At 47.9% G+C, this 26,295-nt stretch overlaps 2 protein-coding genes across 2 annotated transcripts in view; both read right to left on the bottom strand.

Annotated features, from left to right (window-relative positions):
* Nucleotides 1-283: 283 nt before the first annotated feature.
* On the bottom strand, nucleotides 284-8,647 carry DHRS13 (dehydrogenase/reductase 13; the record flags this gene model as incomplete). Its single annotated transcript, XM_080714000.1, has 5 exons — nucleotides 284-738; nucleotides 6,410-6,721; nucleotides 6,888-7,011; nucleotides 8,326-8,444; nucleotides 8,521-8,647. 5 exons carry the CDS (start codon nucleotides 8,645-8,647, stop codon nucleotides 284-286), a joined length of 1,137 nt encoding a protein of 378 aa, XP_080570126.1.
* A 2,438-nt stretch (nucleotides 8,648-11,085) lies between these two features.
* The window catches only part of PHF12 (PHD finger protein 12), a gene marked incomplete at both ends in the record, with an annotated part of 61,162 nt that continues 45,952 nt past the window's right edge, over nucleotides 11,086-26,295 (bottom strand). Inside the window, 9 exons of the mRNA XM_080713283.1 lie at nucleotides 11,086-11,420; nucleotides 11,707-11,845; nucleotides 12,361-12,443; nucleotides 13,567-13,665; nucleotides 17,992-18,135; nucleotides 18,853-18,978; nucleotides 20,221-21,004; nucleotides 21,609-21,767; nucleotides 25,990-26,154. Of these exons, the coding sequence (XP_080569409.1) occupies nucleotides 11,086-11,420; nucleotides 11,707-11,845; nucleotides 12,361-12,443; nucleotides 13,567-13,665; nucleotides 17,992-18,135; nucleotides 18,853-18,978; nucleotides 20,221-21,004; nucleotides 21,609-21,767; nucleotides 25,990-26,154 (2,034 nt within the window). The remainder of the gene's footprint in view (nucleotides 11,421-11,706; nucleotides 11,846-12,360; nucleotides 12,444-13,566; nucleotides 13,666-17,991; nucleotides 18,136-18,852; nucleotides 18,979-20,220; nucleotides 21,005-21,608; nucleotides 21,768-25,989; nucleotides 26,155-26,295) is intronic.

Here is a 26,295-nt window from a genome sequence, read left to right as displayed (position 1 = left end):
CTGGCCCTGCCCCAGAGCTGACCAGAAGCACTCGGGGAGTGCCGGCCTAGAAATCTGAAGTTCACAGTGGCACATGACTCTTGGCCCCTCAGTCTGGGGTTACTGTCCCTCTCGGGAAGAAAAGTCACCTGTTACTCCCTTCTCCCCCGAAAAGAGCTATCCTAAGAATAACTAGAGGCCCCAGAAAGTAACCAGGGAGGTAAAAATAAGCCCTCAGTGCCCAGGCACGCTGCTGAGTTTTCCAGGGTCACAGAGCGCCATGGAAAGTTTTCCGGCCTGGGCGTTAGGAAGAGGCTTGGGACCGAGGCTCAGTTTTAACCTGAATTCTGTGTGTCACCTTCAACAAGTGTGGGGAGCTCCGAGAGCCAGGGGAAGGTTCAGAAGCCACGGGCTCCTCAGGGTGGGGGATGCTCAAAGGAGATGGGGCCCCTGGGTCCTCAGCCTGGGGCTCTTCCTCAGGTTCACAATCCTCCCCAGACCCCAGCCCCGCCAGCCTCAGGCTGGCCTCCCACAGCCGGCGCGCTGCTCGGTCGTCTCTTGCGGCTGGGGGCACCTCCTCCACGTGGCAGTTGGCGAAGTATCTCCCACTGAGGGGCTCGATGCCCTCCTGTAGTGCACAGTACAAGGGTGTCTGGGCACCCCCTTTGGGTGCTCGGAGTACCAGCCAAGCCAGTGGGCGCAAAAGCGGGCGCAGCCATCCAGGAACATGGCGCAGAAACAGCTCGGAGTTCACAGGCCCTGTGGGTAGGAAGAAAGGATGGTGATGAGGGCCCAGGGTATGAACGTGGAAGAGAGCAAGAAGGGGTCTGGAGGACAGAGTCTGATTTCAGGTAAACCAGGGTAGTATCTAGCAGATATTTGGGAACCCCACAAGGTGACTTCACTTATTTACTGTGAGAAAACTTCTTCCATCCAAACTGCTCCTACAGCTCCCAAATATTTATTTGTCTTGCTGTCTCCTGCAGTTAAGTCTTTCCCATTTGTGTGTGTGTGTGTGTGTGTGTGTGTGTGTGTGTGTGTGTGTGTGTGGTACTGGGGCTGGAACCCAGGGGCATTCTACCTCCGACCTACACCCCTAGCCCTATTTTTTATTCTTTATTTTGAAACAGGGTCTCACTGAGTTGCAAAAGGCCTCACAAAGTAGCTGAGGTTGTCTACGAACCACCATCTTCCTGTCTCAGCCTCCCAAATGCTGGGATTACAAGTGTGCACCACCATGCCTGGCTCATTTTTTTTTTTGGTACTGGGAATTGAACCCAGGAGCATTCTATATCAAAGCTACACCCCCAGTTCTAGTTTTTATTCTCTTTATTAAAAAAAATTTTTTTTTGTGGTACTGGGGATGGAACCCTACCTCCAGGCTATACTCCTAGACCAATTTTTTAATATTTTATTTGGAAACAGGGTCTCACTAAGTAGCTGAGAGCTCACTAAGAAGGCTGGCTTAGAACAGGTGTGATCCTCCTGTCTCAGCCTCCCAAGCACAGGGATTACTAGAGTGTGCCACCATGCCCTTATTCTTATTATTTTGAAACAGTGTTTCACTAAGTTGCAGAGGGCCTCACTACAGCTGAGGCCAGCCTCAAACCTAGATTCTCCTGTCTCAGCCTCCCAAGTACTGGGATTACAAGAATGCGCCACTGTGCCAGGCAACATCTTTTCTTTATTTTTTGGTAGTACTGGGGATTGAATCCAGGAGTGTTCTATCTCTGAATTATACCCCCAAACCCCTTTTGTTTTGAGATAGGATCTCTATAAATTGCCAAGCCTCAGTCTCTTGAGTGGTATTAGAAGTATATGCCACCATGCCTGTCTCCATCTTTTTTTTCTAATAATTGGAGCCCTGCTCCTTTGTTTAACCAGCATTTATATATTTACTTATTCTTGCTACTTGATATTAAACCCCAGGACATTCTACCTCTAAGTCACACTCCCAACCCTATTTTATTTTTATTTTGAAATAGGGTCTCACTTGGCAGGTGTGATGGCACACACTTGTAATCCCAGCATTTGGGAGGCTGAGACAAGAGGATCTCAGTTTGTGGACAGCCTCAGCTACTTAGTGAGCCCTTTGCAACTCAGTGAGACCCTGTTTCAAAATAAAGAATAAAAAATAGGGCTGGGAGCCAGGCATGGTGGTGCATGCTTGTAATCCCAGCATTTGGGAGGCTGAAACAGGAGGATTGCAGTTCCAGGATAGCCTCTGCTACTACTTAGTGAAGCCCTTTGCAACTAAGTGAGACCATGTTTCAAAATAAAGAATCCAGGCATGGTGGTGCACACTTGTAATCTCAGCCATTGGGAGGCTGAGACATGAGGATCGCACAAGCCAGCCTCAGCTACTTAGTGAAGCTCTCAGCAACTTAGTGAGACCTTGTTTCCAAATAAAATATAAAATAGGTCTGGGAGTATAGCCCGGAGGTAGAAAGCCTCTGGGTTCTACCCCCAGTACCACGAAAGCAAAAAATAAAATAAAGAATAAAAAAAAAAAAAATAGGGCTGGGGGTGTAGCTCGGAGGTAAAATGCTCCTGGGCTCCATCCCAAGTACTGGAAAAAAAAGAATAGTGTCTTACTAGATTTCTGAGAGTCCCTCCTTGCTGAGGCTGTTCTCTCTCTCTCTCTCTTTTTTTTTTCTTTTTGGCTGGTGCAGGGATGGAAACCAGGGGCATTTGACCTCTGAGCTACACCCTCTGACCTATTTTTTACTCTTTATTTTGAAACAGGGTCTCACTAAGTTGCAGAGTGCCTCACTAAGTAGCTGAGGCTGTCCGCGAACCACGATCCCCTAGTCTCAGCCTCCCAATGCTGGGATTACAAGCGTGCGCCACCACGCCCGGTTGATGAGGCTGTTCTTAAACCTGTGATCCTCCTGTCTCAGCCTCCCAAATACTGGGATTATAAGCATGCTACACCACACCCAGCCCCTATTTTTTTTTCTTATTTTTTTGTGGTTCTGGGGATGGAACCTAGGGGCATTCTACCTCTGTACTACACCTCCAGCCCTATTTTTTTATTCTTTATTTTGAAACAGGGTCTCACTGAGCTGAAAAGGGCCCCACTAAGTAGTAGCTGAGGCTGTCTGTAAACTGTGATCCTCCTGTCTCGGCCTCCCGAATGCTGGGATTACAAGGGTGCGCCACCACACCCAGCTCCCAGCTTCTAATTTTTATTCTTTACTTATTTTTTATTTTTGGCAATACCTGGGTTGGAACCCAGGGGCGTTCTACCTCTGAGCAATGCCTCAGCCCTATATTTTATTCTTTATTTTGAAACAGTCTCACTGAATTGAAAAGGGCCTCACAAAGTAGCTAAGGCTGTCTGTGAACCTGGATCCTCCTGTCTCAGCCTCCCAAGTACTGGGATTACAAGTGTGCACCACCATGCCTGGCTTATTCTTTATTTTGAAACAGGGTCTAAGTTGCAGTGGTCTTCACTAAGTAGCTGAGGCTGTCCACAAAGCTGCAATCCTCCTGTTGCAGGCCTCCCAAGTACTGGGATTACTAAGTGTGTGCCACCACACCTGGTTTATTTCTTTATTCTTTATTTTGAGGAGGCCCCTGCCTCACTAGGTTGCTGAGCGTGGCCATGAACCTCTGATCCTCTGTCTCAGCCTCCCAAATCCTGGGATTACAGGTGTGGGCTACCAAGCTGGCTTTATTTTTTAGTATTTATTTATTCATTTTTGGTGCAGGGGATTGAACTCAGTGACATCCTACCTCTGAGCTACTCCCCAGCCCTATTTTATTCTTTGAGACAGGGTCTTACTATGCTGTGTAGGGCCTCACTAAGTGAGTGAGGCTGGCTGCATACCAGTGATCCTCCTGTCTCAGCCTCCCAAGTACTGGGATTAAAAGCATAAGCTACCAAAACCTGGCTTATTTTTTAAATTTTGAAATAGGGTGTTGGCCGGCATGGTGAGACCCTGTTTCAAGACAAAATAAAAAAGGTTATAGCTCCTAGATAGACTGCTTCTAGGTTCAATCTCCAGTACCACAAACAAGAACAACAACAATAAAAATAAATGTTCATCACCATGCCCACCTGCTCTACTGTCTTTCTGAGTTTTTCCCCAGAAAGATACAATTATCTCCTTCAGATCCCTCTTCAAATGTTATCTTTTCAGGTAGATCTTCCTTGACTGTCATTGACAAAATAGTTACTTCCTGGCATTCCATATTTCTCACCCTGTTTTATCTTTCCCTATAGCATATTATCACAACCTAATATTGCATAGTTATATTTATTAGCTGTTTCTCCTTCCTCCAAATTGGAATTCAAACTCTATGAAGGCAAAGGTTTTTTTTTTGGGGGGGGAGATTTTTCTCCTCCTGGGTATTGGTCACAAGGCCTCGCACATGCAAAGCATGTGCTGTACTTCTGAGTATCCCCCCAGCCCAATGTCTTTCTTTTGTTTGTTTTGTTCACTGTTGAATCCTCAGCATAATGAATAATGCCAGATGTAGTAGATTCTCAATAAATGCTGTTGTTTCTTTTTTGCAATATTAGGGCCTGAACCCAGGAGTGTTCTACCTCTGAGCTACACCCCCAAGTCCATTTTATTATTTTTTAAGTTTGAAACAGGGTCTTACTAAGTTGCTGAGGCTGGCCTCAAACCTGCATGGACACCACGTCCAGCTAGTAAATGCTCCTTGAATGAGTAAGGTTGTTATTAGCTATCATCATCATTATAATGTAACAGTAGGTGCAGTCAGTACTGATGCCTCTGTGGTATGAGAACTCGGGTCTTAATTCCTTCTTTTTTTGGTACTGAGGACAGAACCCAGGGGCATTCTCACTTTGAGCTATACCCCCAATCCTTTTTTTTTTTTGTGGTACTGTTGATGGAACCCAGGGGTATTCTACCTCTGAGCTACACCCAAGCCCTATTTTTTTTTTTTTTACGGGTCTGGGGATGGAACCCAGAGGCATTCGACCTCCAAGCTACACCCCCTGCCCAATTTTTTATTCTTTATTTTGAAACAGGGTCTCACTGAGTTGCAGAGGGCCTCAGTTAGTAGCTGAGGCTGTCTACGAACCGCGATCCTCGGGTCTCAGCCTCCCAAATGCTGGGATTACAAGCATGCTCCACCACGCCTGGCTCCAAGCCCTATTTTTTATTCTTTATTTTGAAACAGGGTCTCTCTGAGTTGCAAAGAGCCTCACTAAGTAGCTGAGGCTGTCCACGAACCGAGATCATCCTGTCTCAGCCTCCCAAATGATGGGAATACAAGTGTGTGCCACCACGCCCCACTCCCAGTCCTTTATTTTACTTTTTAAATTTTTTCTTCTACAGTGCTGGGGAAGGAATCTAGGGTCATTGTACCTCTGAGCTACACCCCCAGCCCTATTTTTTAGTCTATTTATTTATTTATTTTGCGGTACCAGGGATTGAACCCAGGGGCATTCTACCTCTGAGCTATACCCCTATCCTTATTTTTTATTCTTTATTTTGAAACAGGGTCTCACTAAGTTTCAGAGTGCCTCACTAAGTAGCTGAGGCTGGTTGCAAACCTGCGATCCTCCCTCCTGTCTCAGCCTCCCAAGTACTGGGATTACAAGCATGTGCCACCATGCCTGGCTTCCCGGCCCTTTATTTATTTACTTATTTACTTTTAAGTTTTTGAAACAGGGTCTCACTGAGTTGCGAAGGGCCTTGCTAAGTAGCTGAGGCTGTCTATGAACCATGATCCTACTGTTTCAGCCTCCCGAAGGCTGGGATTACAAGTGTGTGCCACCACGCCTGGCTTCCCAGCCCTTTATTTATTTACTTATTTATTTTTGTGGTATTAGGGATGGAACCCAGGGGCATTCTACTTCTGAGCTACACCCCCAATCTGATTTTTAAATTAATTATTATCGTTATTTTTTTGCAGTACTGGGGATGGAACCCAAGGCCATTTTACCTCTGAGCTATACCCCAGCCCTATTTATTATTTTTTATTTTGAATCAGGATCTCACTGAGTTGCAAAGGGCCTCACTAAGTAGCTGGGGCTCTTCGTAAACCACGATCCTCCTATCTCAGCCTCCCAAATGCTGGGATTACAAGTGTGTGCTACCATGCCTGGCTTTTTATTACTTATTTTGAAAAAGAGGGTCTCACGAAGTTGTGGAAGGCCTCACTTAAATAGCTGAGACTGGCTGTGAACCCGCGATCCTCCTGTCTCAGCCTTCTAAGTACTGGGATTGCAAGCATGTGTCACCATGCTCAGCTTTGATTCTTGCCATACTTCATCCAATGGTCAGTGTCCAAGATTGTGGTGAGAGGAAAAACCTAGTCAAGGAGAGTGTAGTTCCAAGATCAGCAAGAAACAGATCTGTCCTGCTGAGATCCGTGACTCAGTGGGAGCCTGGGACAGGGCTGGGAAGAGAAAAGGGGAATCAAGAGCAGTCAAAGGTTCAGGTCTCACCTGGGTGGGCTGCATAGCAGGTGATGCCAGTGCCCTCAAGATGGGTGGCGAGCTCCCGGGCAAACAACACGTTGGCCAGCTTACTGTCAGCGTATGCCCGCAGCTCCTGCCGCCAGCCCACCACTGGGCGGTCCAGGCGTGTGAAGTCAAGGCGCCCACGCCGGTGGGCCGCTGAGGATACCACCACCACTCGACTAGGGGCACATGTCTTCAGGCGAGGGAGCAGCAGATGTGTCAGCAGGAAGGGGCCGATGTGGTTCACCCGCAGCAGCAGGTTAAAGGCCTCTCGGGTCCGGCCACAGGAACTGATTCCTGGGGCAGAAGCTAAGTGTGAGTTGCTGCTCTAGAAGGAGCCCCACAGGCCTCAGCATCCCCATCTGTGAGATGAGAAGGGAATCCTTCCCATGTATCTACTGTCCCCTGCAAAGGCCCAGCCTCTGGCCACCCCCCAACCCCTGTAGGGCCTGCTGCCCCTCACCGGCATTGTGGATGAGGATGTCCAGCCGTGGCTCAGAGCTCAGGAAGGCAGTGGCAAAGGCCCGCACGGAGGCCAGACTGGCCAAGTCCAAGGCCATGAAGATGACCTCATTGTTCCCACTCTCCTGTGGAGCGGCAAGGGCTGGGATTGTCGCCAGGCACCTCCCTCCTATTCCCTCTCCCCAGGTACCTGATAGGAAGAGTCTACCTCTTACCATCAGTAAATCTGCCCCGATGCACTAGAGTACAGTCAAGAATGTTTTCTTTTCTTTTTTTTTTTTTTTTGTGGGTCTGGGGCTGGAACCCAGGGGCTTTTGACCCCCGAGCTATACCCCCTGCCCTATTTTTTATTCTTTATTTTGAAACCGGGTCTCACTGAGTTGCAGAGGGCCTCACTAAGTAGCTGAGGCTGTCCCCGAACCACGATCCTCCAGGTCTCAGCCTCCCGAATGCTGGGATTACAAGCGTGCGCCACCACGCCCGGCTTACAAGAATGTTTTCAAATCCTGATTTTGCCTCTTACTGGAGTATGACTTTGGGTGATGTCCTTAATCTTTCTTAGCCTTAGTTCTCACTATAAAATTGGAATAATTATAGTACCTATTTCTTAGTATTGTGAGGGTTAAATGAGCTAATATGTATATATATAAATTACTGTCATCCCTGTGTAGGTATTTGCTATTATCATTGGCTCCTCTCTCCATCGTCACTTACCCTAAAATTTGTAACAGATTTTTTTGAGGAGGGGGGGGGTTACTGAATATTGAACCCAGTAGCTTTCTACCTCCGAGCTACATCCTCAGGCCTATTTGCCTATTTTATTTTTATTTTGAAACAGGGTCTGCTAGATTGATGAAAGTCTCATTATTTGCTGAGGCTGTCCTTAAACCTGCAATCCTCCTGTCTCGAGTACTGGGGTTACAGGCAAGGTGCATGATGTCCTCTCACCCACTCTTGCCCCTCCAGCCGAGGCAGTACATAGCCACAAAGGTTTTATTCCAAAAGGCTATTCTGACAGTGAAGACCCTCCTGAGGAGTGTTTGTTCCCTGATCTGGCTGCCCATCCTGAAAAAGTCCAAGCTTTTCAATGGAATCTCTAGCGGGCTTTTTACCCTGGCTCAGAGCTCTTTCTCGTTGCCTCTCCTTCTTAAAGGTTTAACCTCTTAAGTGTTTTTTGTTTCTCAAATTAAGACTCTCTTGCCTCGGGATCTTTGCAAGTGCGGTTCCTTCTGCCGTTCCTTTCCGGTTGCTCTTCTTTAACCTATTACTGATCCTTAGCCGTCTTAGATCAGCGATTCCTCCTCCCAGCTCGGATCCCGGTGCCCTCTCCCGGTGCGGCCAGGCATCTCTGCACGTCCTCTGTTCCAGAGAACTGGGCTGCCCTCCGCCCAGGCCCGCCCGCCGCCCGCGGTGTCCCGACGTGGCCCGGGCTCGCTCACCTGGCGGAGGTCGAAGGCGGCCGCCTCCCCGCGCTCCCGGCTGCGGCAGGCCAGCACCACGCGCGCCCCCCTGCGCGCCAGCTCCAGCGCCGTCATCTTCCCGATGCCGCTGTTGGCGCCTGCGGGAGGCGGGCGGGGCCAGCTGAGCCCGCGGGTCCGCCCGCCGCCCTCCCGCCGCCCGCCCCCCGCACTCACCCGTGACCACGGCCGTGCGGCCCCGCAGGCTGCCGGTGCCGCCGCACGGCGGGGCCTTCACCAGGTTGTAGTAGACGAGCACGTAGGCGCCCAGCAGCAGCCCCGCGCCCAGCAGCAGCGCCTCCATGCCGGCCGGCCGTGAGCGCGCGTGCGAGGGCCTCGAGCGCCCCCTAGGCGCGCGGCCGCGCCTGGCAGGGTGCCCGCGACACCTCCGAGGTGCGAGCGCGCCCCCTAGGTGTGTGCCGGCCCGAGCCCTGGGAGCGCCCGCCAGGTATGTACACCATCGGCCGTGTCAGTGGGTGTGTGACTCATGCGTGTGTGTATGCTCTTGGGCCTCGGGATCGCCCTAAGCCTGCGCGCGCGCTTAGCACCTCGTAGGCGTCTGCGCCCATTCAGGCAGTGACTCCAGGCCTGTAGCTCGTGTCTGTAATCTCCACCAACGCGTGTTTGAATGAACATCTGTTTACTCGAGGTGTATGTAGCAGATTGTCTCCCTTCTGGAGACACGGGCGCATGAATGAGCTTGTGTCCGAGTCCACCTAGATGCCTTTTGCTCCATGAACAAATCTTTCGACTTCTCGTCTTCCACTCAGCCTTTAGCTTCTAGGATTATTCCTGGTTCTCCCCACAGGTCAGAGGTGACGGTGTCTGTATCTGTCTCCTATCTCTTTTTCCTTTCTGAAGGGAAGCAGGGAGAGAGTAAAAATCTCTTACTGCCCTTCAGGAAGAAACTTGTCCCTGGACTGGTTCACAGGTGGTAGAAACACATGAAGATGTTCCTTTAACTATGATGGTGATGTGGGTAAGGGCACTCCTAGCCAGGTGACTTGGCAAGAGCTTGTGAGATAGCCAGTGCAGTTAGCACCTGTTTGGCATTTATGGCACGCCTAGCAGTGTGAATACCCTAGGAAATACTGAGCAGCAGAATATAAAGCTTCTGCCCTTGGGAGTTCAAGAGGACCTCCAGGTAGAAGAAGCAGAGTCGTGGAACCAAAACTAGATGGGTAAATAGGAGCCAAGGACTGATTTGAGTCCAGAGGAAATTCTCTGCATTGCAGACCCAAGAGTACAATTATAGAACCTGTGGGAAGAGCCTGCAGATAGGATATTCATTCTCCAACAAATAGGTACCACCTACTTGAAAAGTACTGGAATACACACAGGTGTTCTCTAGAGAGTAGGAGACTGTCCTCAGGAAGAACTTCCTGAAGAAAGATCTGGAGGAGGTAAGGAAGTTGTTTAATGAGGGCACCCACAGCTGTAGAATTAAGGCAATGCGGTAGATTCCTCTGATGAGAACAGCAGTTGTGAAGTTGTGATTGCATGTCCCACCAGTGGCCCAACTACGTCTGAAGACTGGACCCCACTAGCTTTAGGGTTTTCCAGAGAAATGGCATCCCTTCAGCAGATGCACGCCTACTCTTCCATTGCCCTCCACCCCACTTAGGTTTTCTTCTCCTCTCTCCCAAGCTTCCTGTGGGGAGTATCTGGGAATGAGACCTTATTCAAAGGCCCCCTACCTGTTGAGCCTAGATCTCAGGGAGGGTCCCCTGTAAGGGTGATGACAGGTTAGGACAGACAAGCAGAAAACATAATTTGAAGTATTTTTTGTTTTTTATATACAGAATACAGGAAAGTTTCTGTAAAGTCTAAAACATTACAATTACTATGTACATGGGTACTAGTTGTAGGGGTGGGAGGAGAAGAGGGAGCCAGGGGCAGGAGGAAGAGAACTGGCAAGAGAGGGAAAAAAAAAAAAAAAAAAAAAAAAAAAAGAAAAAAGAAAAGAAAAAAGGAAAAAAAGAAAAAGAGACGATAGGTTTACGACAAAACGTTTTTGCTACAATAGACAATTTGAGAAACGCTCTACAACATGTAGTACTGTACAGTTTTTAAAAACATTGAAAAAATGCCATCACTAGATAGATGTATTTACACAAAATCCAAATACACTTTTCCTTATTTGAAATAAAATAGATGGACAGCCAGAAAAAGAATTCATTTCTCATTTGTCCATAATACACAGTAGCTACCTGTAGTGCAACCGCTGCAAAAAGGGAAAATAACTTGGAGGGTGGGAAGTGTGGAAGGAGGGTGGGTAGCGATCTTTATATTAAATAAAACAATGATATTGTATAGATTTTGCTGTATGAAAACTGTATTTTTTCTTTTAATATAAAACTATTGTCACTGCCACAAAATAGAACAAGTTTTTGATTATTTTACAACGGCGGGCAAGGGAGAGGGAGCAGGAGGCGAGGAAGGGTTTGTGTTGGAGGAAGTGTCCAAACCATGGGTCTTCCCCTCCCTGCCCACGCTGTTCCTCAGCTCGGATCTGCCGCTTTCCCATGAAATGTTGAGTACAAATATATGTGCAAATGCCCCCTAGAACTTGAGAAAAGAAAAAGGATTTTTAAAAAAGTCAAAAGGTTTTCTTCATTTCATGCAAAGATTGTAGTTGAAGTGTCTCTGGTATAGAAAACACCCGGACTTGGTTTGTGTACATTTTTGCATTGCAGGAGTCTTGGGTTGGTGTACAGACGGATGGCAAGGTAGCCACCAGCCCTAGGGAACGGAGTTGGAGCGCAGCACAGGGCCCTGGTGGGACTTGAGAGACAGCTTCTCAGCCAAGACCCCATCCTGCAGCAGGCTGGCATCTCCTTTGGGCTGTTTGGTCGCAAACTCAGTGATGCTGAAGACAAACTGTAGGCAGCCCAGCTTGATGTAGCTGCCATGGTGCAGTAAGGCCGTGCCCTCCCAGCCGGCCCCACTGCCCCCGATCAAGCTCGAGCTGCTGGCTTTGCAATTGCAGGGTCTCCGCTGTGGCCCCTGGGCCTGGGAACTCATCATGGCTGCCTCCTCACTTGGCTCTTCATCTTGTTTCTGGTGGCGGCGGCGCCCTGGGAAAAAGGGGGGTGGTCACAGGAGAGGAACGGTGAGCGGCTGACCCATCTGGGCTATTTGCCAGGATTGGGCCCCCACATCTCCCCATTCCAACCCAAAGAGGTCTGTATACACATGTAGGTGCTCAGCACTCGCTTCTCGGTGCCCTTTCCCGGGCCCACCAGCAAGGAGAGCTTGGCCATGGGACTGGGAAGGCAAGAGACTGCAGGTCATTGGCAGCATGGCAGAACCACCGTGCCTGGGGCCTTAGCTTTGTGGTCACAGGTCTCTGCTCCAACTTACTGATGACACTCTGCACTTTGGCAACAATACTGCTTGGAGGGGTTGGCGGGGTCTTCTCAGAGAAGTCACATGAATACAGCACATTGTCCACCGTTGTCCCATGCTCACTGTAGTTTAACAGCTCATAATGTTTGGTATTCTGAGGAGAAGGGAGATAAAATATGTGGTCAGCTGCATGGGGCCTGGGGGTAGGGAGAGGACAAATGGAGAGGCCGTGCCCCTCTTCCCGGGGAGCTCTCGTAGTCTTTCCCAATCACTGTTCCATCCTTTGAGAATGGAGCCCAGGACTCACCTCCTTGGGAATGCCTGCCTTTCTAGTGCCCATAACCCCTGCTCTTCCACTGCTTCTTCCCTCTGCCTCCTCACTGACAACGATGACGACACTCACAGGACACATCTCTAAAGCTTGCTTTCCCCCTATGCAGCCCTCTCCCCGTACCCAGACCAACCTCAGAAATGACAGCCCTGCTCCTAGAAGCAGGTAGTCTTAGTAGGATGCCCTTTCACATCAAGACTTCCAGAAATGACAGGGAAGGAAGAAGGGGAGAGGACTCCCAACCTTCTCCCTCCCCCTCTGGGCACCGAACCAAAACCTAGTACAGGGAGAGGCCTCAGGTTGGGAACGCTCCCTCCCACACCATCTCTACTCCTCACCTCATCATAAAATATGCAGGCGTGCTTCCCGGACACATAGTTACAGTGACCATAGTTTGTAAGGCACACATCCATGTCAGCTCCTGCAAGGTGGCAGGAATAGAGGAAAAGGAAGGCAGAGAATAGATTATAGGGTGTATGTGTGAGGGAGGGAAGGGATGGAGCTAGCTTTGGATGGGCCAACCTCAAGACGCAGGTAGCTCAGGGCTCTCTCCTGGTATTTCTGAACAGAAACTGTACCTTTCCACCAACCTCACCCTCCACTAAATAGCTATCCTTGCCAACTGATCTGCTTAGGGAACAGTGCAGTTGCTGAAGAAGACAGAATATGTCTATGAGGACACATGTGGGGGTACAGGACTATAAATTAATTCATTTAGAAAGGGAAATTTCTAGAGCTGCTCTGTGCCTCTGAACCAGACGCAGGGCCAACTGAAGGCTGAGTGTGAGCCCATCACTTCAAAGACATCCAGGGACAAAAATTTGTCCTGTGCTCCGGTCTTTCCCTGCTTTTTGAGCAGCAGTCAGAGCTGATTTTTTTTTTTTTTTTTTTTCCGGGTATAGGGATTTAACCCAGGGGCATTCTATCTCCGAGCTACACCCCTGCCCTATTTTTTTTGTTTGTTTTTTGCAGGTCTGGAGATGGAACCCAGAGGCATTTGAGCTCCGAGCTATACCCCCTGCCCTATTTTTTATTCTTTATTTTGAAACAGGGTCTCACTAAGTTGCGGAGAGACTAAGTAGCTGAGGCTGTCCATGAACCGCAATCCTCTGGTCTCAGCCTCCTGAATGCTGGGGTTACAAGCATGCAGCACCATGCTCAGCTTCTGTTATTCTTTATTTTGAAACAGGGTCTCACAAAGTTGCGGAGGGCCTCACTAAGTAGCTGAGGTTGTCTGCAAACTGCAATCCTCTGGTCTCAGCCTCCCAAATGTTGGGATTACAAGCTTGTGCCACCATGCCCGGTTCAGAGCCGATTTTTATCCCTGATGATGCTATAATAGGCAGAGACAGAGCAAAAGGGTCCAAGACTGAGAAACATCTGATTGTCCTGTTTCTTCGTTTCGCTTGTCTACACACCCACTGGGTTAAACCCATTAATTCTGGAAAGGGCTTCCCTCACCCCTCTCTAGCTTCTATGGGGAAGAGTGTCCATCTGTAGGGCTGAACAGATCCAGTGGCTCTCCCGGCCCCCGGCTGGCTCACCTGTCCCGATGTAGAGGGTGCGATAGCACATGTTCACAGCTCCTCCCGACCCCAGGAGTGGGTAGAGCACAGCTCGGGCCTGCACCTCCTTTCTCTGCACTACAAGACAAATAGGGATAGGACCATTCAGCAACTGAGAACCTACGACCCAAACATACACCAATAAAACTTGGACCTATGGCTTGTGGCCAGCAGAAAATACTGCTGGATGACTCATGCTTCCAAACATATCTGACACTGAGCAGCTTCGGAGTGAGGTCTTCTCTCCCCACCCATAGCATTTCCAAAATGGGGTATATGACTTTGAAGATGATCACAGAATTTGAGACATTAGTACTTTCAGCTCCTGGGCTGCTAGTTAGCTTATCAGGAACACCGCAACTGATACTAAAGAGAGAACAAAGAGGGCCTGTCACCTGCCAAGAAAACAAAAACAAAAGCAAAAATCAAAATGGGGTGTGGTGGTTCATGTCTGCAATCCCAATATTTGGGAGGCTGAGATGGGAGGATCACTGGTTCAAGGACAGCCTCAGCAATGTAGTGAGACTGAGCAAGCTAGCAAGACCCTGTTTCAAAACAAAAAAGCAAAAATGCTGGGGGTGTAGCTTAGAGGTAGAATGCCCCTGAACTCAGTCCCCAGCACCACACACACAAAATAGAGAAAAGAAAAAACAGAAGGCATGGACCAGTGTTTCTCAAGATTTCATCTGCCTATGGATCCTCCGGGGATCTTAAAAAGGCAGATGCTGCAGCTGGGCATGGTGGTGTCTGCCTGTAATCCCACTATTTGGGAAGCCAAAGAAACCCGGGGAACCCTTGTTTCAAAATAAAATATAAAATAGGGCTTGGGGTATAGCTTAAGAGGCAGAATGACCCTGGGGGTTCAATCCCTAGTACCAAAAAACAAATAAAAACCCCCCAGCAGATTCTGGACTGGGGGTATGACTCTGGTAGAGTGCTTGCCTAGTATGTGCATGCCCATGGTGGTTCCATCCCCAGCATTAAGAACGGAAAGGGAAGCCAGGAGCCAGGAGTGGTGGCACACACTTGTAATCCCACCATTTGGGAGGCTGAGAAAGGAGGACTGTGGTTCACGGACAGCCTCAGCTACTTAGTGAGACTGTCTTTTTTTTTTTTGGTGCTGGGGACGGAACCCAGGAGCATTCTACCTCTGAGCCACACCCCCAGCCCTATTTTTTATTCTTTATTTTTTGAAACAGGGTCTCACTGAGTTGCCAAGGGCCTCACTAAGTAGCTGAGGCTGGCTTCGAATCTGTGGGATCCTCGTGTCTCAGCCTCCCATATGCTGGGATTAAAAGTGTGTGCCACTATACCCAGCTTCTCTGTTTCAAAATAAAGAAAAAAAAAATAGTGAAGGGGTTGTAGCTTGGAGGTCAAATGCCCCTGTGTTCCATTCCCAAATTTGTAGGGGAAAAAAAAAAAAAAAAAAAAAAAGCTGGGCGTGGTGGCGCACGCTTGTAATCCTCACACTCACATGTTCAAGGTCAGCCTCAGCAATTTAGTGAGGCTCTCAGCAACTTAGTGAGACCTTGATTCAAAATAAAAAATAAACTAGGTCTTGGGAATATATCCGAGGTAGAAAGCCCCTGAGTTCCACCTCCAGTACCACACCAAAAAATGCAAATTCTAAAGCCAGATTTGTTGGCCCATGCTTATAATCTCAGTTCTTGAAAGGCTGAGATAGGAAGATTGCAGGTTCATGATCAGCTGCAGTCACTTAGCGAGACCCTGTTTCAACATAAGAGAATAGAAAATAGGGCGGGTGTGGTGGCACACGCTTGTAATCCCAGCATTTGGGATACTGAGGAGGATCGTGGTTTGTGGACCGTCTCGGCTACTTAGTGAGATGAGACCCTGTTTCAACATAAAGAACAGAAAATAGGCTGGCTGTGGTGGTGCACGCTTGTAATACTGGCATTTGGGAGGCTGAGACAGGAGGATTGTAGGTTCATAACCAGTCTCAGCCACTTAGTGAGACCCTGTTTCAACATAAACAATAGAAAATAGTCTGGGTGTAGTGACACACGCTTGTAATCCAGTTTGTGGACAGCCTCAACTACTTAGTAAAATCCTGTTTTAACATAAAGAACAGAAAATAGGGCTGGGAATGTAGCTTGGAGGTAAGAGTGCTCCAGAGTTCCATTCCCAGTAACACACACACACACACACACACACACACACACACACGCGCGCGCGCGTAGAAAATGGGGCTGGGGGGTGTAGCTTGGAGGTAGAATACCCCTGGGTTTAATCCCCAGTACAGAAAAAAAAAAAAAAAAAAAAAAAAAAAGCAAATTCTAAGTCCCCACCCCAAGCCTAATGGATCAAAATCTGCCCTTTCTTTTTCTTTCCCTTACTTTCCCTTTGTCTACCCCCCTCCTTTTTTATGGTACTAGGAACTGAATGCAGAGGCATTCTACCTTCAAACTACACTCCCAGAACCGTGTGTGTGTGTGTGTGTGTGTGTGTGTACTGGGGATGGAACCCAGGGGCTTTCTACCTCCAGGCTATATTCCCAGACCTATTTTATATTTTATTTGGAAACAGGGTTTCACTAAGTTGCTGAGAGCCTCACTCAGTAGCTGAGGCTAGTCTCAAACCTGTGATCCTTCTGTCTCAGCCTCCCAAGTACTGGGATGACAAGCATGCACCACCCTGCCTGGCTTTTTTGGTGTGTGTGTGGTGGTATTGGGGATGGAACCCAGGGGCATTCTATCTCCAAGCCACCCCCCCCCAGCCCTATGTTATTTCTTTTCTTTTCCTTTTTTTTTTTTTTTTTTTGGTGGTAGTGGTACTGGGGGTGGAACCCAGAGGCTTTCTAACTCTAGACTTATACTCCCAGACCCCTTTTTGCCCCCCCCAGTACTGGAGACAGAACCCAGAGGCAGTCTACCTCCAAGCTGCACCTCCAGCCCTATTTTTTATTCTTTATTTTGAAACTGGGTCTCACCGAGTTGCAAAGGGGCCTCACTAAGTAGCTGAAGCTGTTTGCGAACTGCAATTCTCCGGTCTCAGCCTCCCAAATGCTGGGATTACAAGTGCGCACCACCGCGCCGGCCCTATTTTTATATTTGGAAACAGGGTCTCACTAAGTTGCTGAGAGCCTCACTAAATTGCTGAGGCTGGCCTTGAACCTGTGATCCTCCTATCTCAGCCTCCCAAGTATTGGGATTACAAGCAAGCACCACCATGCTGGCTCAGAATTTGCATCTTTTTTTTTTCTTTTCTCCCTGAACCTCAGGGGCCCTGAACCTCAAAGCTACACCCCCAGCCCAATCTTATTTTTTGTTTTGAAACAGAGTCTTGCTAAAGTGCAGAAGGCCTCATGGCTTTGCTGAGGCTGGCCAAGAACCTGTGATCCTCCTGTTTCAGCCTCTCAAGTACTAGAATTACAAACATATGCTGAGAATTCACATCCCCCCCCCCCCGAATTAGGGATGGAACCTGGAACCTAGGGGCATTTTTTTTTTTTTTGGTGGTACTGGGGTTCCTGGAAGCCCTTCTACTTCTGGGCTACACTCCCAGACCTATTTTTACATTTTTATTTGGAAACAGGGTCTCCTAAGCCAGCCTGCGCGGCTGGCTTCGAACCTGCGCGATTCTCCTGTCTCAGCCTCCCAAGCACGGGGATTACAAGCGTGCGCCACCACGCCCGGCTACCTAGGGGCATTCTACATCCAAGCTACACACCCAGCCCTATTTTTTATTCTTTATTTTGAAACAAGGTCTCTGAGTTGCAAAGGGCCTCACTAAGAAGCTGAGGCTCCCTGTAAACCATGATCCTGTCTCAGCCTCCCAAATGCTGGGATTACAAGCATGCGCCACCACACCCAGCTGGGAAATCCTTCTAATTCAAATATTAGAAAGCTATTGAGCAGAAAGCATGCTACATACACCAAGAGTATTGATAGCTGCTTTGATGTGTCTCAAATATGAAAGAAAGCTACAGTAGCCGGGCGTGGTGGCCCACGCTTGTAATCCCTGCACTTGGGAGGCGGAGACAGGAGGATCGCGCTGGTTCGGAGCCAGCCTTGCTGGCTTAAGAGACCCTGTTTCCAAATAAAAAAAATATAAAAAATAGGTCTGGGAGTGTAGCCCGGAGATAGAAGGGCTTCCAGAAACCCCAATACCACACACACACACACACACACACACACACACACACACACACACACACAAAAAAAAAAAAAAAAAAAATCTAGAGTAGATTTCCTGAATCTAATCAGAAAGCTATGGTTATTATCTTGTTCCTGCTCTAAAAAAAAAAACAAACAAACCCATAATGCTTTATCAAGTTCATCAAAGGCACGTAGGGCTAAGTGACGATTCTCCATGGAGGCAAGGTGGTCATCCACACACACCAGACAGATCTGACAGTGTGGTGGCAGTTATGCACATACAAACCTTCTGCATGGTGCCCTCTGGAAGCCAGTGGATGTGTTCCAACACTGCTTGGTGAAGCTTGGACCCGGGAGGGGAAAAGCTGATGTATTCTCTGCAAGGCCAGAAACTTGATCAGCTTCTCATCCAGCATATTTATCTCGATTTCTATCAACAAAGAGAGAGATAAAAAAAAAAAAAAAAAAAAAAAAAAAAAAAAAACAAAAAAACAAGCTGAGATGGAAATGGAATGCAGAAGCAATTAGGAGTCATAGGGCAAACAGTTCAGCATTTCTCAAATCCAGCCAGGTGATTTTGCTCAAGTAGCATAGAGTGTACAAGACCTGGAGCTAAGCATCTCCCTTGCCATTTGGAGTGAGAGCCCAGTACCTCTTACAGTAAAGGAGACTGATCTGAAATAAAGTGGTCCTTAGAAAGGCAAAGCAAACAAAACAAAAACATAAAACTACTTGCTTATCTGTGGTGGAGGGTGTGGATGTCTGATAAAGACTTTTATTTGCTCCCCATCCTGTGTATAGAGATCAAGAGCTATCCTTACTCTCCGTGACTTGACAGTTTCCAATAGATCAGGCTCTTTCTCTGGGAGTAAGGCTCTTGGTTTTGTTCTGCAAGTCCAGGTGATAAGCCTAAAATGATTGTCCTTTCTCACTTGGTTTATATCATAGGCTCTATTCTTCCTTCACCTTTGATTTGTGTATGTTCAAATGTGTAAGGCGATGGAACTTTTTTCTTACCCCACCTTTACCCAAATGGACACTCCTCATCCTCATCTCACAAGCTCTCAAAGACTGGGCTTCCCTCTCTCCCTCTGAAATGGGCTGAATGCTGGGACAGCACCTTCCCAACAGCAGGTCATTTACTTACCTCCATTGACATCCATAAATGCTCGAAGTGAGTTGGTGAGGTCCACCATGGCAGTAGAGTTGGCTGGGAAAGAGGGTACGGTTAAAGCGCTTCCTATGGATAACGTGCCGGGGCTGACCTTGCCATCTGGGGACGGAGCAGGAAGACGGTTACTTACGTCGCCTGAGGGAAACCCACCGGTCCAATCCCCCACTGCTGAGACAGGTCTGGATTTCGGACCCAAGGTGACGTTCCCTTCTTGATTCTCAACCCATAGGCTCTGGAACTCCTAGAGCTAAAAACGTGTGGTGAGGAAGGGCAGATGGAACAACAATACACCCGGGCACACAGGAGTTTCCAGAGCACTGAGAACCATTGCATTCCACTGCTCTGGGGAAAAAGGTAGGGTAGCTTCATTCCCTGGGCCATGACCACCCTGCTACTACTTCTCTTAAAGTGGTGCCTGACCCTGAAATTCCTGCCTGATGCAGTGTAATTCAGAGCGTGCAAATCTATCCACGCTGATATTAAGTGATAAAGATAGGAAAACAGCCTAAGAGTAGGGCCATCCTGGGACCAGGGGCCCCCATGCAGAGAAATCAGTCACCTGGTTACCGAGACTCCCAGCTGACTAGGAGGCCAGCTTCAGTTCAGACAGGAGAGACCACAGGGGGTTCCAGCAGCATCTGAAACCTGGTTCAGATGCTGGGGTCAGCAACCTTGAGGTCCTGAGTGCTGACTGGGGACAGCTGAGAGCAAGTCCACACTGGGCCAAGTTCAGACTTAAGGGATTGCCCTGTGGCATGTGGCCTGAGGGCAAGCTTTTGGGCCAAACCAAGGTCCGCGGGCATCCCACTCTGCAGCTGTGGGCATCCCACGGGCAGTGCTGCTTTCTGTCCCTGCTTCCTTGACACGGAAGTTCCTCAAATCAACTGGCTCTGAGAGTCTGCGTCAGGCGTGGCTTTAGTCTCTTAAGTGGATCATGAAACACTGAGGCTGTCAGCCAGAACCTCAGAGTAACCCCAGTGGTTCCGGGGAGCATACTGCCTTCTTCTAAGGTGATGGAACAAGACAGTTAGAAGACTAGGCCTGGAGGGTGAGAGGAGTAGTCAGGAGACCCAGGCTGTGGTTCCAGTCCTGTCACTGATTTGGCAGGTCACCCTAAATCACTTAAGCTTCCAGAGCCCAAGCAATTTCACCTATTAAGATGGGGACAAGTTAAAACGTGCTTCCTCTTCTATTATGGAAATACAGAGGGCACAAAACAACACAGAGATCAAAGTCCTCTTAAGTATTCACAAGAATATAAAAGTTTTGGGAATCTTAAGTCTTATTCACCAAGAAGAGAATAAAATTATTCTAAATCACCTGAGGCTGAGCGGCACTCACCTGATGATGGCGCTGGTGAGCTGAATCGTTGGTTGGCTCCAGTGGCCAAGATACTGTCTCCTGCTGCTTGGGGGGGAGTGAGCACCCGGGTAGCATTTGGGGGTGAGCCCAGTGGCCTTGAGTCAGCCAGTGGAAGTCCGATCTGTGACTGGACAGTCTTTCTTTGCAAAGTGCTGGTGTTCTCAATGCTGGCACAAGAGCTGGGAATGGAAGGGGGCAGGCTTGGGACAGGAACCAAACTCCTCTGGGGGCAAGAGCTGGGGCCAGTGGCATTCTCTGTCTTCACAATGATGCCGACGGTGTGGTTCTGGAGCCCGCCAGCCGCTGGTGGCGTGAGGGGCCGGGGCCAGCCTTGCCGGTGTGGTAGGGGGGTGCTGGCGCCTGGAAGTCGCCGGGGATCCGTGGAATCTGTTGGGCTGCTGTAGAGGTGTGGGCCATTAGCTTTCACCTCTGTGTTCACAGGCCCATTGGCAGTCCCACAAGGGGTTTTCTTGGATTTTTCCGCACAAGAACTGCAGCTGATGTCCTCTAGGGCTGGGGGTTGGTGGGGTGGAGAGCAACTCAGGGAATTCTGGGTGCTAATCCCTGAGGGACACAAGGGATAGTGGGAGGGTGTAGGTGCCTTGTCAGCGGTTTGCAGGGAGGTGGTGATTGAGCTGTCAGTCACAATAACAGGCTTAATATCAGCCTTCTCTGTCTGTTCAGAGTCCCAATGCGAAGGTATCTGCTTAGCAGATAAATGTTTCAATATGCTGCACTGGAGCGCAACAACACTACAGAGCCACTGCAACGGAAGGAGAGGAGAGGAGAGGAGGGTGAGAGGCCTGGGAGGCGCCGGTCCATCCTGCCACAGCGGCCAGGGCTACAGCAGAGCCGACAAGCACTGTTTCCAAGGTCCCAACGCGAATGCCCAGAAAGGGTGTGCTTGATTCCTGATAGGATTCCATTTTCATTCCCAAGCAAGACTCGTTGGTACACTCGGCAGGCAACCCCTGGTGAGCAGAGAGCTTGGGATTCCTGTTTTGGCTCTGTTCCTAAGGCTCACCTTGCGACTACTATTCAGCAAGTAACCCAGCACTTGCTGTGTGTCCAGCACTATCACCTAATCTCTCTATGGGTCTATGATCTCTTTCTATAATACAGGTTTGCTGGGCTTGCAGTGCACTGGGGGACCGATGGAGAGGAGCAGACTGGTCGACTCTGAAGTTCTCTTACTTGACTTTAGGATCTGAGCCAGAGGTTCTTTGTGGAATACTCAACTCTTGGGGGTTTTGGGTGGGGGTGATGGGGGCAGAGATGGGAATGAGAAACTGAGGCTACTTCCAATAACAGCTGTGGTGAGATGGAAGGAAGATTGGATTTGGAATCCCAGCTCTGCCTTCACTCACCTCTTGCTGCTCTGCCTGGGTGGCTAAGTGCTCAGAGTTCAAAAGGTGCGTCTGTGATTCCTCAGGAATCCCATTGCAGATCAGCTCCCCGTCCCGAATGGCCGCGGGTGCAATGAGAGGGGGTGGAAACTGGTACTGAGATTTTATAGCATCGGGAACCTGTTCAGGATAGATAGAAGGAGGAAGGAAAGGGAGATAGTGCCAACATGTCCAGTTGATTCTGCGCTGGCATGCCATTCTATCTGTGGTGCTGGTGCCCAGGGCCATCTATTCTGGGTCCACCAAGGACAAGGAGGCTCAGTATGCTGCAAGTGCTATGTTCCCTTTTGCCTCTGACACATGCACAGAAGGTAGGGCCTGTTTTTCTTTATCAAGATCCAAGGCCTGAGAACTCAGAAACCAACTGATGCTGTCTTCAGATTTGGCCTGAAATGTGTAAGACTGACAATGAACAGGGTTTCAGAGTGATACTCTAGGTTCTTATTGCCCAGTGTTGAATCTGGAAGGTGGGTAAGCAGGAACGGAGAGATAAGAAGTTAAATGCGGCCATATTCATGGTGGGAATGTCCAGCATGAGGCCTGACTAGAAAAAAGCACTCAATCAATGTTAGTTTTCATCATCCATTCATTCTTGACTCATGAAACAACTGACGACTTCTTTTGTTGCACAAAGACAGAAGACACTCTGACTCACACCATGTAAGAATGAAAGAGCCACACAAGCAAAGAGTCATTCATACATTCAACCAACATTTATTGAGCACCTCCTGAGTCTGGCACTGTTCCATATGAGAGGTCCAGATAGGAATAAAATTTAAGCCTTGCTCTCAAGGAGCTTACAGTCTAGTGTAGAGAAAAACAAATATTACAATACAATGTAATGGGTCTTAGAATAGAGGTATGTCAAAAATGCTATTTAAAAAAATAAAGGGGACCCAGGCATGGTGGTACATGTTGTAACCCCAGTATTTGGGAAACTGAGAAAGAAAGGAAGATTGGAGGTTCAAGACCAGTTTTAGCAACTTACCAAGACCCTGTTTCAACATAAGAAAAATAAAAAGGGCTGGGATTGTAGCCCAGATGTAGAAACCCCTCTGGGTTCAATCCCCATCATGTTCCCCTAAAATAAAAAAAAAAAGGGAGTTTGAGGCCAGCCTCAGCAACTTGTTATTTGGAGATCTGATTTCCAAATAACAAAAAAGGGCTGGGAATGTAGCTCAGAGGTAAAATGTTCCTGGGGTTCAATCCAGTGCTTAAAAAAAAGGGGCTGGGGAATGTAGCTCAGTGGAAGAGCGCTTGATTAACATGCATGAGGTCTTGGGTTTGATTCTCAGCACTGCAAACTAAACATCCCAGAAAAAAAAAAAAAAAAAAGAAAGAAAGAAAGAAAGAAAGAAAGAAACCCAACCAATCAAACAAACATAAACATAAAGGAGAGTGCTTAATTTAGGGGAGAGGAATTGGGATCAGAAGATTTTTTTTGGTGGTGGTACTAAGAGCCTCTATTTTTTATTCTTTATTTTGAAATAGGGTCTCAGTAAGTTGTGTAGGACCTTACTAAGTAGCTGAGGCTGGCTGCGAACCTGTGATCCTCCTGTCTCAGCCTCCCAAGTGCTGGGATTACAGGTGTGTGCCACTGCACCTGGCTACAAGATTTTATAGGAAGTTATTTGAACCAAGACTTGGAAGTTGAGAAAGAACTTCCAGGCAGAAAAAAGGGAAATAAGGGTTGGGGAGGGGCATGTAAGGCACAGAGATTTGAAAACACTATGTGGATTTGGAAAACAGAGAACCAACAGATTTGGTAACCAAGACATTATTGGGGAAGGGAAGAGGAGCTAAAAACGACCCCCATAATTTTGGCTTGAAGGACTGGGTAGAGATTGCTGTTATTCACTGACATAGGAAATGCAGAGGGAAAGCATACTTGAAAAAGCAAAAGATTTTCAGTCTAGGGCAGGAGGAGACTGAGGTATCTGTGGGACAAGCAAGCAGATATGTATCTGAATATACGGAGAAAGGCTAATAAGAACATGGAGCTGGGAGGTACCACCTGGTGCCATGGGTTTTCACCTAGCAACATGAGGAGGACAGATCAGTGGGCTAATATAAGGCTGCTCTCTGGGTAAGAGTGAAAGGTAGGTAAAGAAGGAACCCCCAACATAGATATCAAGTTCTTAGCAAATTTTGCCCGTATCCCTATAGTCAAGGATAAAGGCCACAGCCTTATGGTGTTACAGTCCTCATTTCACTCTCAAACTGAACAAAATGCTTTTCAGACAACTCATGTCCTTGATTTTCCTCAAGAGGGAAACACTTAAAAATGGGAAAGCAATGTGATGATAGGGTTTGATCAAGGCCTCCTGGATTGTTCACTTCAGCAGCAAGTCTCTTTTCTCTATTTTTAATTAATTAATTACTTTTGTGGTACTGAGGATGGAATCCAGGGGCATTCTACCTCTGAGCTATAACCCCAGCCCTATTTTTTTCTTTATTTTGAGACAGGGCATCATTGAGTTGCAAAAGGCCTCACTAAGTAGCTGAGGGTCTCCTCTAACCACGACCCTCCTGTCTCAGCCTCCCAAACGCTGGGATTACAAGCGTGCGCCTCCAGGCCCAGACTCCCAGCTCTTTTAAGAACCAAAACAGGGCCTTACTAAGTAGTGGAGGCTTAAGTTGTTGAGGATGGCCTTGAACCTGGAACCCTCCTGTCTCAGTCTCCCAAGCGCCGGGATTAGTGGTGTACACTACCACACCCTGATAGTCTGGATTACTTTTATATCCATTTTACTGAGGCAGGAGGCATGCCACCTCTAATATCCACTATCCCCAACTGAAAATACTACCTTAATTTTAGAAAATGTGTGTTTCCATTGAAATGAAACAAACTCTCAAATGAATCAAGACTGTATTCTTCATAAGAACTTGGCTGACAGCTGGGTCAGAATCCTGTGTGGCCTACCTTTTTCCTTCTCCAGAGTACCAAGAAGCATTAGTGAACATAACTTGCTATCAATCTTCCTCCATGGGCGAAAGAAAACTGTGGCTTACTCAGAGGCCAAAGGAAGGGATGAAAGAATTATTTCTGCAATAGCCACAAGAAGGCATGCAGAACCAAACCATGCCAACTCTTCTTCTACATCTGATCTACTGCACATTTTTTTTTTTTTTTTTTTTTTGTGGTTAGTTAGTTTTTGCTCTCAGGCTGACACCTTCTGAGGTGGTGAGAGTGGTATAAATGAATTTAAAGTATGGCTGCCACCAAGTGGCTACATTTGAGAATTTCTCATTTTCATTGGCACATAGGACTGTCTGGATTTGTTTCAAAAAAGAAGTATCAAGCTTATATTGGGTATATAGTGTTGGGTCACCTACATTTGTGATTTTTTTTTTTTTTTTTTGGTGGTACTGGGGTTCCTGGAAGCCCTTCTACCTCTGGGCTACACTCCCAGACCTATTTTATATTTTTGAAACAGGGTCTCTTACGCCAGCGTGGCTGGCTTCAAACCTGCGCGATCCTCCTGTCTCCGCCTCCCAAGCGCGGGGATTACAAGCGTGCGCCACCACGCCCGGCTACATTTGTGTTTTATATGTATGTGGGTACTGAGGATTGAACCCAGGGGCATTCTACCTCTGAGCTACACTCCAGCCCTATTTTATTATTTATTTTGAAGCAAGGTTTCACTAAGTTTCTGAGGGCCTCACTAAATTATTGCGGCTGGTCTTGAACTTGTAATACTCCGCATCTCCTATGTTTGAATAAGGGGACTGAGTGCTTTGTGAAAAAAACTATAAAGGGAGGAAATTTTCTGTCCTTCTCTGTGGACAGTTTAGCAACTATCAAGTACATACAAATGCAGAGTATTATTACAGCAATGCTACAATCAGAGTATTGGCAATATATTAATAGCAACCTGGAAACAGATTTAACTTCCTTTAGACATTTTCCTCAAGTTCCTCAGCTGAGAATAGCCCCTTGCTTTCCATGTGCTTTTCTCTGCTTAATCACCTGCACTTTCATCTCATCAGATAGTTCTCAAAGAAGGGACATCTAATGGGGATCGACAGGATGAGTATCGGGCAAGCGGGCAATGACAACCAAGCACAACTGGGTTTGGTAGAATGGGCTAACGGATGCTTATCTTTAGAGAACTAGAGACTTGTAGACTTTGAAAGCCTACCTGGGGTTTGGCCCTTATAATCCTGACCACCACTTTTCAAGTATTAACACATAAGGTCACATTCATTATTTGCTGAGACACTAAAGACAAATCTCTGGGGCTTTAGTCTCCCCATCTGCACAAATGGGACAACGACCCTTTGTGAATTCCATGAAGGCAACCAGAGACCACCATCCTGACAGCACTGGATTGTGACTCACCTTCAGGCTTCTTCTTTTGACTGACTGGAGCACACGGCGGTTAGGAGGATGCTTCTTGTGAATTCGGTTCAGGAAGTCCACTTTGACGACATGCTGCGATATGGTGTCCTGGAAACGATCAAACACCTGGCACCGGTTGCTCAGCGTCATATTCTTCTGATTCAGCTAGGGACAAAGAAGAAACACCCCTATGGTGAGTCTCAAAAGGCATCCCCTTCCAGCTAGCCAAACTCTCAGGATTGATAAAAACAGAAGCTCTCAGCCACAGGAGTTCCTTCAATCAGGGGCATCAGGATGTCAACACTT

The sequence above is a fragment of the Muscardinus avellanarius genome, assembly GCF_963383645.1.
Source record: "Muscardinus avellanarius genome assembly, chromosome: 16".
Classification (NCBI taxonomy): domain Eukaryota; kingdom Metazoa; phylum Chordata; class Mammalia; order Rodentia; family Gliridae; genus Muscardinus; species Muscardinus avellanarius.
The sequence above is the reverse complement of the archived record's forward strand: the minus strand, read 5'-3'. Positions and strand labels throughout refer to the sequence as shown.